The following is a 12715-nucleotide window of genomic DNA, read 5'->3' on the forward strand; positions in this document are numbered from 1 at the left end:
AAAGGCCACAGGTAGCCAGTGCAGCTCGCGCAGGAGAGGTGTTACATGGGAGTACCTAGTACTCCCCATAATAACCCGCGCGGCTGCATTCTGGACCAGCTGGAACCTTCGGGTGCATCTCAAGGGGAGCCCCATGTAGAGAGGACTGAGAGAATACAGTTAGCTGCTAAAGGATGACCCACAGGCAGAACAAAGCATCATAGAACATCGGTATTGCGATGTTCTTTTAATAATATTTTTATAACATAATGTAATGATAATATAACATAATATAACATATATCATTTTAAGGTAAGTATTCGAATAATTTACAACAAAGCAACGTATAAACCAGTTCAAAAAGTAAGTTTTTTTAAAAAAATAGCCAGCATATATTCAGGGCTTAATGTTATTTTAATAAGAGATTCATAAAATAACTGGAAGAATGAAGTCTTCCTCTGGTGCTGATGTAAGCATAAACCAGGCATGTAATATTCCATAATCATAGGTATCATGACGACTCTGTTTCCTGCTGTATTTAATGCCTGTTCACTATGCGGTGCTGTGTCTTATAGTTGCCTTTAGTAAGCCCCATGTTTCTCTTTTATCTTTTTTTTTTCCACAGGTGGTGTGGCTATGGATCAGCCGTGCTGTCGAGCTCTGTATGACTTTGACCCTGAAAATGAAGGAGAGCTCGGTTTTAAAGAAGGCGATGTCATCACCCTCACAAACCAGATTGATGATAACTGGTACGAAGGCATGATTCATGGGCAGTCTGGCTTCTTCCCCATCAATTATGTGGAAATTCTTGTTCCTTTGCCTCATTAGGGTAGCCCATCCATCCTGTCAAAATTACTCTTTCTCCTAAATAATAATATTTTAAAAAAAGTAATTTGTTAGTACCACTGCTTTTGAAAAAAATTAAGAAAACCAATAAATGAAATGGCTGCGATATTCCACATCACAACTATAAGCTGCATCGGCCCCACAGATAATATTTGATATTTTTTTTTGTGTCACCCTGCTGCAGAGTGGTGATGTGTGATATTTTCTTAAGGCCGGACACGTGGGATGTCCAGGTTATTCCTTTGGTTGCTACAGAGATCTCTATGCAGTGTTGGGATGAGGGGATGTGGCAATTAATGGTGCAGGTCTTAGTATTATGGAAAGAAAACAGCTGAGTGATTGGGTAAGATAAAGCATATTGCCATTCTATCATTATTTTCTTCTCTTTCTACAAGGAAGAGGAAGGGGGGGGGGGGGGGAAACCACGTCCTCGTACATTCCATCTTTCCCTATCCAAACAGTGTGGTTAATGCAGGCCTAATTATTGCTAACTGGCTTTTTCGTGTTGTCTTATCTCAGAAATGATTGAATGCTGGGGAAAACTGCGAAATGTATATTCCAGTTGCTTTACACATCAGCCACCCACTGCGCTGTATTTGCTATGTTCCAGGTGTGGCAGGAGGTATCTAAGGAATCTATTAATAGATCTTGTGTGTGTGTCTGTGTGTGGACAATTGTGTTTTAATTCACAATTGTTTAACACTAGCAATGACAACAACAGCAAAATTCTGCCTAAAAGTTGCTGACGTGAGGAGAATTGAGGTACCCAGCTGTCATTTTAAAGTGAAAGGGTCCTAACGACTGCTAGTGCTCAGAACAAATTCTTTTGCTTAGTGTGCTTAGAGGCCCCTTGTTTTTGTTTTTTTAAAAAAAACATCTAAATGTATTAGCTCTTACCTGGCTCTGGTTGGTGAATCTGGGGTTCTAGTTAAAATAATAATAATAATACTAAACTTTTTAGTCTGCCAGCCCCATTTTAGATTGTTAATTCAAGAGCTGTTCAATATCCAGGTTACTTAAAGGCTTTTTTTATAGCGTCCAAAAGTTAAAGCAGGACAGATTAACTTTGGAGGTTAGCCCATGTGCTTGCTTAGAAAACTTAAATATTAAAAGCACAATGCCAGCAGAAGTCAATCATACTTGGAGAAAACATTTTAAAAAACAACGTTCAACTGTTTTACTTTGTGTAAAATCTAGGCATAAGGAGTATAATTTTAAAACGTCATGAGCCCTTCATTCTATATATTTACTACTACTAATAAGCAACGTACACCATGTAGTTTTATTTTCATCTACCTTGTGTTCTCTGAACATCATTTGTGTATATTCTGCCCTCAGTGAGGACTAAATAATAACAGGTTTTTGTGTGTATGTGTGCTTAGGAATTATAGTGACACATAGTTACATGCACAAACACATTTCAATTATTTTTCTCTCCATGCTGTCCTCTATGCATTTATGTGCCACTTCCTCCAGTTGGGGTGTAAAATGTTGTCTAGCTGGTTTATTGTTGTTTCATTTGAATTACCCGGAATTCTGTTTCTCTATGTAAATCTGTATATAAACCTTCTTGTGCTGCTTCAGATGTGCCACTTCAGTATTGGACCATGTGAAACGAAGGCAGTCCTTTTGCTTTCCATGTATAAACTATACCATGAACAATGTTGTTCTTTCAAATAAAAATGCTGATTGACAAGCCCCAATGGTTATCTTTGCATTTTCTTCATTCATATTTGTGTTTAATAATACCAGACAGCTGCAGTTTTCTATTCAAGATACTATAAGTAGGGGAGGGGTTCAAAAATTTCAGCAATGGGTTCTCTGTCCGGTTGCTTGGTGGGGTGGGGTGGGCATGGGCATGGTGGGGGTGGCCTAGTTGGCCTCCTGCACCACGGTGTGGGGGTGTTTTCGCCTTCCCCAGGCTCTGGAGTCTTTCCTTGAGCCTCTGGGAGGGCAAAAACCACCTCCCCCGGGCTCCAGAGGTCTTCTGGAGCTTCTGGGAGGCCCATTTTCCCCCTCCCTAAGCCTCCGCGTGGGCCCTGCACTTACCTTGCATCCAAAACGGGCCATGTGGAGACTCCTGGGACGGGAGGGGTAGGGTGGGTGGGGCCAGCCAGGGGTAAAATTTGGAGTTCTCTGAACCAGCCGTAATGTTAGCTGTAGCAGCCCATCCCTGATTATAAGAAGTCTTTTGAGTTAAGACAGCAATTGGGGCCAGGACTGCCATTGTTAAGTGATGAGATCATAAAATGTGAAGTCATGTGAATGGCTGGCCAGTACGCATGCATACATCCCCCCCCCACTCATGCTAGCATCACCAGGAGTGCTGCGGTGGCGCTACGGGCCGCCAACCCAGAATGCTTGGGGAACTCTAGTCTACATCTTGGGCTTCGGACATCTACAACTTATTTGCTAACTGTAAAAGTATATACTTAATATCTGACTCTTCCACCACTGAGTTTTTTAACATTCCTAATGTTTTGAAAGAGGAAGATACAGTAGTCTACTGTTTAAGGCATCAGACTAGAAACCTGGACATGGAAACCCGGATTTTATCCATGAAAACTAGCTGGATGATCTTGAGCTAGTCACTCTTGCTCAGCCCAACTCAACTGACAGGGTGGTTGTTGGAGGACAAAGGAGGAAGGAAGTGTATACAATATGCTCGCCACTTCAAGTTATTTGTAAAAATAATAAAAGCCAGATACAAATAAGTAAATACAGATAGGGTGCAAATTACTGCAAATTTGAATAATGAAATATTCATTTTAGTACCAATTGTACATTGATATCAGATTGCCTTTAATGCAACCCAAAGTTTGTTTAATTGTCCAGGAAGTCTCTAAGAATCAACGCCGACTTGAAGGAATCAAATAAATAAAAATAATTTTCTGTCAAGCTGGAACCTTTTATCGCATTTTCCATAGAAATATCATTTTAAATAGTGCAAATTCAAATAATGCAACCATTTCATGGGATTTGTTAACTACACTAATTGAGACTTAAGTTACATGAATTATTAGAGGGGCGAACTCCTCTAAGAGCAATAAATTGCTAATAGATGGTTGCACTAGTGGAGTTGCTGCTTAGTGGCGGATCATTAATCACATGTCCACCAAGGTCCAGTATCAACCTTTCCCTGTTCCATGCATATAAACGTCGTAACATTTGAGCAATGGTAAGGATGGATAAGTCCATAATCCCTCTTCGGTTCAAGCCCAAAGTCTGTAGCCTGGCGCCTCATGGTTCGTAAAACAGTGCCCAATTTGAGATGACAATGGGGAGGTGGTACACCAAAATGGAAGGGAAAATGGTGACCCAACGGCAGGTGGTGACGCAATCGGGCTGTCCGTACTTGGAGACTTTGATGTCCCATGTCTCTTGCATTCAATAACCAGCAACCAGAGAGACATCCATGACCTGGTTCAGTGCCTCCACTATTAGACCTGGTTTTAATGAATGATGTGCCAGATGGTATGATGGATTTGACACTCGGGCGGACACCTTGTTCATGCAGGAGTTGGTCCAAGCGCTGTAATTTTTCCTATTAGAGTGTGTGAACCATGAGATTGCAGGAACGATCAGGAAAATGATTCGCAAAATATATGCAACATACTAAAACTTAGAATAGCAATTGCTTCATGAAATCATATATAACAAATCTAGTCTGGACTGGTGGCTAAAGGGTGGAAAAGAATTGGTGAAACTTGGGTTCAAATCCTCCCTCTGTCCTAGAAGTTCACTGGGTGACTTGGAGATATTCTTTCTCAGACTCATCTACTTTAGTGGGGCATTGTGGTAAAACAAATTGAGAGGTGGGAGCACAATATATCCCACCTTGGGTTCCTGGATGAAATATGAAATATAGCAATAATAATAGTACTTGGAGAACTGGTAAATACCACCTCTGACTGGCCCCACCCCCATCTATTCTCTGCCTCCCAAGTCCCAGCTGATCGGGAAGAAATGGGGATTTTGCAGTAACTTTCCCCTGGAGTGGGGAGGGAATGGAGATTTGACAGCAATGTTCCCTCTAATTTTTTTTCAGTGTGGGCGGAAAAGTATAGTGTTTGAGCGGCACATTTTCATGCCTGAGCACCTGAATTTTTTTCAGATGTCACCCAAGACAACAACGAAATCAGTGTTATTTGAAACTCAAAGTTATATTTATTCAAGATACACGTTTAATACATCAGTATCACTTATAACTGCAAGTCTGCAATATTAAAATACTTGTATAGTGTTTACGGTAACAATGTTTACTCCAGCTTTACGTTTCGACATCAGCACTGACTGATGACTGATGATGTACCTATAGGGTTATTACAATTATCTTTTCAAGTTCATTTTGGATTAAATAAAAAAGAGCTTTGAAATGAATATATAAATGGCACTTAAGACCAGTAATATTAAAATAGTAAGTTTGATATACTTCATTTTAATGAATTTCACTTGATATACTTCATTTTAATGAGTTCACATTCAATTGCAAAAGTTGTCTATACACTGTATGCTTCTGTGAATGTATTGTGTGCAATTTGCTATTTTAAATGAGTAAAATTATTAAAATCCCCATACATAAAGTCTCATTCACATGTAACAGTTTTCTTCCATTATTAATTTGTAAACTCAAGGATTTATTGCCTGCATGTTCAACAATGCTTGCTGATTGTTTAAAAATTTGTGAGAATTTGTTCCTCTCTATACAGGTGGTTTCAGTAACCTACTACTACTGCAAAACTAATTGAAAACATTAAATTTTATTATTTTTAATATGAAAAAATAATTTGACTCATAAAATCTTATTTTTTTCATGATTGCTCACACAGAAGTTGCTTGCTATTGGAAAAAGTACATTCTAATAATGAATAGCTAAACAGAACAGGAAATTGCATTATCCAAAATTCTAAAAAAATGAGGTGAAAAATATTTTAGCCACACTTTTTTCAAATCTAATTCCTCCTACAATCCAGTGAACTGTGTGGATGACTTTAAAGTACTTATATTGTAGTTAAGGTTTTAATTCTAAAAAAATTCTAAACTCCATACTAGCAAATATAAATAGATTGTTAAAATGGCTCTACCATAACAAATAAGAGGGAAAAAAACACCTTCCTTTTGTTTATAAAGTAGTGATTTTAGTTTGCGCCAAATGATTTAACTATGGAAGTCACTATTTTAAACTGACAGATAAGTTTAATTAGATTAAAAGCAAAAATATTCTCAATGACTTTGAAAATCTCAATGAGTTATCAAATATAGGTACTCCTTCATTACAACGTGGGACTGGAATTTTTATTACTCAGCAATGTGATCACAAAGCGTGATGTCATGTCATGTGACCTGGCTCTCTTGCCTCTTTCTGACTCCGAGGGCATCAATCGTGTTAGCCTAGGGGTCTGCAAAGTTGGCTGTTTTAAGACTGGTGGACTTCAACTTCCAGAATTCTGAGAGTTGAAGTCCACCAATGTTAAAACAGCCAACTTTGCAGACCCCTGTGTTAGCCCAAAGCCTGGTGCTGGGCCTTGCTCCCCCATTGGTGGAGCCCCGAGAAGCGAGGAGGGAGAAAAAGAGATGGAGGCCAAGGAGCTTCCCCCCCCAGCAAAAATCTAACCGGGGAGCCGGGCAGTAGCAAATTAGCCGATCATGTGCGGAAAGCGAGGTCCGACCGGGTGGGCAGCGAAACTCCAGGGCTCTCTGTTCTAATTCCCCGTGAAAACTGTTGCCTCTGAAGCGTTTGCTCTACTGTTTTGAAACTTTAAGCCCCCCTTTCCGTTTTTTCTTTTCGACCCACAATGATTAGGGAGAATCCTGAAGTCAGGCGGGGCCGAGAAGCGAGGAGGGAGAAAAAGCCTCCATCTCTTTTTCTCCCTCCTCGCTTCTCGGCCCCGCCCGACTTTAGGATTCTCCCTAATCATTGTGGGTCGAAAAGAAAAAAGAGAAAGGGGCCCTTGTTTTGAAACTTTAAGCCCCCCTTTCCCTTTTTTCTTTTCGACCCACAATGATTAGGGAGAATCCTGAAGTCAGGTGGCAATGTACTGCGGTAGGAAAGGTTTAGCGGGAGTCTGGAGGGTGTTTTGATCGCGATTCTCTAGCCGCTCTGTAGTCCGTGTCCAGCAAATATGCAACGCTGCACGGCACTTAGAAACTACTGCACGGCATATTTCAGGCACGTGCGTGGCCGCGCAGACGCGCACCTTAGAGGGAACAGTGTTTGACAGTATTCTTCCCCTGCCACGCCCACCAAACCACCCCCACCAATCCATGCCCACAGAACCGGTAGTAAAAAAATTTGAATCCCACCACTGATTCATTCAGTTTTGCCAAATGCTTTTTGAAGTGTTATATCCATACCTACCTAGAGCAGCAGTCGGCATATGTTTGATGTAGTTATTCCAGTGTAGGTGGCTACCTATCTCCTCTTCATGACTCTGCTAAATATGTTTTGTAAAACAGAATACATGCCTGAGGCCCTCAAAAATGGAAATATCCACAGAGAATATATAGTAAACATAGCATTGTAACGTGTTTACCCAAGAGAAGGACAGATATTCACAGTGACATTGTAATCTGCTTGAAACAATTGAAGGACGAATTTGCATTCTGTTTGGAGAACCACGCTGCACAAGTTACACAAGACCTTTGTCAAGGGAGCAGATACACAAAAATCAGAGAATAAAGCTATAATTCAGTGGTTGCACAGGATTGTGTTAAAGTAACATTCTAGCCACTTCCCCATATTTAATTGGATCACCTCATGCTGTGGAAACACCAAAAAGATCAATTGACCCAATCAACAGACTCTATTGGCATTACAGCTTAGTCCCAAACAAGTCCGGTTGTGGTTAAACTAAGCTAACTTCAGCCATGTTTGAGGAACATGAAAATCCAATTGCTTTATGTTGCAGTCTGGTTCTCCAAGAAACAGAACTGGAGGGGATAGAGCAGCCAAACACATGACTCCATCCTAAATCGTGATGGACTTCAGCTGCTAAATCAGGTCAATAGGCTAGTGGATTTCTATGACTCCAAATTGTGACTTTAAATCCCGTTTAGTCTGACTGTATCTATACCAAAACTGCCGCTGAGAAGATTTAGCTGAGTGAGTGGCTTCAGAGGAATAAATGTTTTGTGAAAAGAAAGGTAAAATGGATTTGAGATGTCTGTTCGTCTATTATAGATAGAGCAGTGGTGGGATGCAACTCTTTTTACTACTGGTTCTGTGGGCGTGGCTTGGTGGGTGTGGCAGGGGAAGGATACTATAAAATCTCCATTCCCTCCCCACTCCAGGGGAAAGTTACTGCAAAATCCCCATTCCTTCCCAATCAGCTGGGACTCGGGAGGCAGAGAATAGATGGGAGCTGGGCCAGTCAGAGGTGGTATTTACCAGTTCTCTGAACTACTCAATATTTCCGCTACCAGTTCTCCAGAACTGGTCAGAACCTGCTGAATACCACCTCTGAGCTAGAGGATACCGCTTTTTCTTCATTTAGCAGTTGGTCTACTCAGCATGAAGACATCCAATCTTCCATGCCCCTCTATAAACTCCACCAATAGAGTACTACCTATCAGTACATCCTAAGTCAATTTTCAGATTCCTCTATAGTATGGTGAGCATTTTTTGGGGTGGGGAGCATGGACTGGAAAGGGCAAATCTGAAAGAGAATAAATTTAATTCCTATGTTGATAACTTTGCTTTGCAAAGGACAATTCCAGAACAAACCCCCCCCCCCCAATCTTATTGGAATGAAAATATCTAACATTAAACTACCGGTACATATGTAAATTTATGTTAAAAAGACAATTTCATTTCCATATTTTTCCCATGAATAAGAAAGACTGTGCATTAAATGAAATGACCAAAATAAAGTACAAAAGTGAGTTTTTGAAACCTAAAAGCAGCTTTCTGCAATAAAGAACTATCCTTTGTCATAAAGATCCATGGCCTTGTAGGAACAGGATAATTTAGAGCACCAACAACATAATACTATCTTTGTAACTCCCAAAATAGCTATAACCATGCCTTGATTGTCTTTGTGTCATTCACATCAAGCAAGTAAAATAGCTATTGGTTGTTTTATAAATTTCACCAACACAGTGTAACTTATTCCAAGTTGAAATAAGAGGCAGTTTTCTATTTTTAAAAAAAATGAATATGTGAGGTAAGATCTATGATGTGCTTTCTTATTTCAGCGTTAACTTAAAAATAACAGTATTTGGGTAACATGCCAAAATTAGATTTACAGATAGTCCTGGTTTTACGACCACAATTGAGCTCACAACTTTGGTGGTTATGGGAGTCTTCGGTAAAGTGAATCTTGTTCCATTTTATGACCTTTCTTACTCCAAATGTCGAGTGAATCACTGCTGCTGTTTGGTAACACAGCTGTTAAGTGAATCTGGCCTCCCTATTGACTTTGCTTGACAGGATGGCGCAAAGGGGGAATCACATGACCCCAGGATGCAATGGTCATAAATGTGAGTCAGTTGCCAAGCATCAGAATTTTGATCACATGACCATGGGGAGGTTGCAATGGTTGTAAGTGTGCAAAATTGTCATTTTTTCACTGCCATTATTAAACAAACGGTTGTAAGTGAAGGACTACCTGTACTCAATCCAATTTGGGACACTTGTATACCCCCTTTTATTGTGAACTAACCATGTAAGTTAGGGACATGGTGACTCAGGGGCTAGGATGCTGACCTTGTCGATCAGAAAAGTCAGCAGTTCGGCGGTTTGAATCCCTAGTGCCACGGAGTGAGCTCCTGTTACTTGTCCCAGCTTCTGCCAACCTAGCAGTTTGAAAGCGTGTAAAATGCAAAAGAAAAAGAGGGACCACCTTTGGTGGGAAGGTAACAATGTTCCATGTGCCTTCGGCTTTTAGTCATACAGGCCACATGACCATGGAGGCATCTTCAGACAGTGCTGGCTCTTCAGCCTTGAAACAGAGATGAGCACCGCCCCCTAGAGTCAGGAACGATTGGCACATATGTGCAAGAGGCACTTTTACCTTTAACCATGTAAGTTAGGTTTGCCTAACTCTGTAGAATTTTAAAAAATCACTAAATGTTTTGTGCAAATATAGCTAGATATCTGTGGAAGAAAAACTAAAATTTTCTATTTTTTAATTCTCTATTTGCTCTTGTTGGCTTTGAGCTATAGAGTGAAAGCACAGACAGGCAATGCGGTCATAGACCTCACTGTGGTCTGTAAAGGTAAATTACTTATAGGAGTAACTGCATGAAGGCTGTCTAACTTTATACAATCTGGGAAGCTGCAGGGCAATCAAAACAGCAGATTTTATTCCTACATCCTTCAAGTCTGAGAATAGCTATAAATTGTAAAGTGATTATTTGTATGAAAGGCACATCCAGCTGTTCCTTGTTTGCAAAGGTGGGCAAGCCAGCTATTCTTCAGTCAAGAAAAGGACTGACAGAAGTTTGGCAATGGACTTTGTCTACGTAAGGGAAAGTCCAGAAGTTTATTGCAGTGTTACTGTCTGCCACGTGCAAGAATTCTGAAAACTTCCATACATTAGTCTAGGGCTGTCTCTAAGGTGCTTTTTCAGGAGGCAACTGGGCTTTCTTTTGAAGTGAAGACATTTCACTTCCCATCCAAGAAGCTTCTTCAGTTCTGATAGGATAGTGGGGAATGGAAGGATTTAGATTCCTTGGAGACAGTTGGTAGTCCTGTCAGAGTTGAAGAAAGTTCTTGGATGAAAAGCAAAATGTCTTCAAAAGAAAAAAACAAGGAAGTCCAGTTGCCGCCTGAAAAAGCACCTTTAGGACAACCATGACCCGGGTGACTGAGAATCTCTACAGCAGGGGTCTCAAACCCACATCGTCACGGCGGCATCACATGATGTATCAGGACTTTTCCCTCCTTCTCTAAACTGGGCGTGGGCGTGGCCAGCATGTGACATATCTGGCCCATGGCCCAGACATTTGACAGCCTTGCTCTACAAACTATTAGTCTAGGGCTGTATTGAGATGGTCAACTGATTGGCTGGTGGGCCTTCCTTTGACTACATTTGTTTGTTTGTTTGTTTGTCAAACATGTACAAGATAACAAGTATAGGTATGAACATAAACATGAACAAAGGAAGTAAATGCAGATAAATGGGGACAGTAAGACAGGGATGGTAGCAGGTGTTCCTGCCAGCTCTAACCTCTTCCATAGAAGAGGTTCCATAAATCTACAGTGCCTTTTAGAACCGGTTCTAGCTCCCTCCCCCCTGCCCGTTCGTACATCATCAAGATGAAGAGCGAGAGGAGGAATTCTGGGAGTTGAAGTCCACAAGTCTTAAAGCTGTCAAGTTTGAACACCCCTGGGGTTTTTTTCCCTAAAGGGTTAGGGGTTCAAGGATCTTGTAACTTGACAGCTTTAAGACTTGCGTGCTTCAAATGCCAGAGTTTCTGAGCCAACATTTTGGTTGCTAAGCAAGAGCGTTGTTAAGTGAGTTTCACCACATTTTATAAGTTATTCACGCCCACCCAGTCACATGGCTGGCAAGCCACTCCCACCCAGTCACATGGCTGGCCAGCCACTCCCACAAAGCAGGCCACACCTACAGAAGAGGTTCTAAAAATTTTTGAAACCCACCACTGGATGGTAGGCACACTGGTGTGCTTATTCATGCCCCTTTTACGGACCTCTTAAGAATGGGGTGAGGTCCACGGTAGACAGTTTGAGACTGAAGCTGTGGAGGGTTTGAGGCTGTAACAATGAAGTCAGGTAGAGCATCCCAGACATTGACCACTCTGTTGCTGAAGTTGTATTTTCTGCAATCGAATTTGAAGTGGTTTATCCTGAGCTTGCATCGATTGGTCTGCCTGTGTATTATTGTGGTTCAAGCTGAAGAAGTCGTTGACAGGCAAGATGTTATAGCAGACAATTTTGTGTACTATGCTTAGATCGAACCACAGGTGATTCAATTCCAGATTGTCCAAGCCCAAAATTTCAAGCCTGGTGGTATAAGGAATTCTATTGTGAGTAGAGGAGTGGAGTACTCTTCTCGTGAAATACCTCTGGAAAAAACACCTATGATTTGCTGACTTTTATTTTGGGGGTTCTGGGTTGTGTAAATCATGTTCACTCCACTGAGGACATTAAAACAAGTGGTGGTGGTGGTGGTGGAGAAGTGCAATACGAAGCTTAATCAAGAATTTTCTCAGCTTTGAATGACAGAATTCAGGAAATCCAATGGGAACAGTTTTTTCAAATTAGGCTAATGGTTCACTGCTTTTGTAAAACATGGTTAATTTTTTTTAGCGATGAGTTAATACACAATGCATAAGAACACACAAGCCACTATGCAAAAATCTTTTAAAACATGGTTTGTTGATTGTGTCACATTTGTTTCTCACATTACACTCAGCCAAAATGAGTCAACCACAATAATTGGGTTATAACACACACTTAAATCAAAAACACACCATTAATACAATATATGAGCTTCATGAATGAGTAAACTTATTTTTTTAAAAAATCAATACTTTGACTTTTTTCTATCCTTTTATAATTCTCTTTGGGGATGACTGGAGATTGAATAGATAGTGTGGAAGAAATTTCTAATTGGTTTGTGCCAGCTAGTGTAGAAATACAGAAGTGATTTGTTCTGACTCTTTCTTAGATCCCCTATTTACAGGGTAGGTATTCATTGTGCCCACATAATAAAATATTTTCTATGTCTTTGAAATAATTCAGTTTTTCCCCTTAATTCATCTCACCACTGCCTACACTACTGAAATCGTAAGTGTTTCATCTCCTACATTCATAATATAAATCTTATCTTTATATTCACTTTATGACTGTCATGTTTGCTTAATGACTGCTGCAAAAAAAAAGTCATAAAATTGGATCTCGGTGCATGTTGACCACTTAACAAAA

General features: G+C 40.5%; 1 protein-coding gene across 1 annotated transcript in view; it reads left to right on the top strand.

Annotated features, from left to right (window-relative positions):
* The window catches only part of SH3GL2 (SH3 domain containing GRB2 like 2, endophilin A1), a 115989-nt gene extending 114303 nt beyond the window's left edge, over nt 1-1686 (top strand). The window contains exon 9 of the mRNA XM_081940181.1: nt 605-1686. Coding sequence (XP_081796307.1) covers nt 605-807 — 203 coding nt within the window. The 3' untranslated portion in view covers nt 808-1686. The remainder of the gene's footprint in view (nt 1-604) is intronic.
* Nucleotides 1687-12715: the final 11029 nt, after the last annotated feature.

The sequence above is a fragment of the Natrix helvetica genome (genome assembly GCF_964273705.1).
Source record: "Natrix helvetica genome assembly, chromosome: 2".
Lineage (NCBI taxonomy): Eukaryota > Metazoa > Chordata > Lepidosauria > Squamata > Natricidae > Natrix > Natrix helvetica.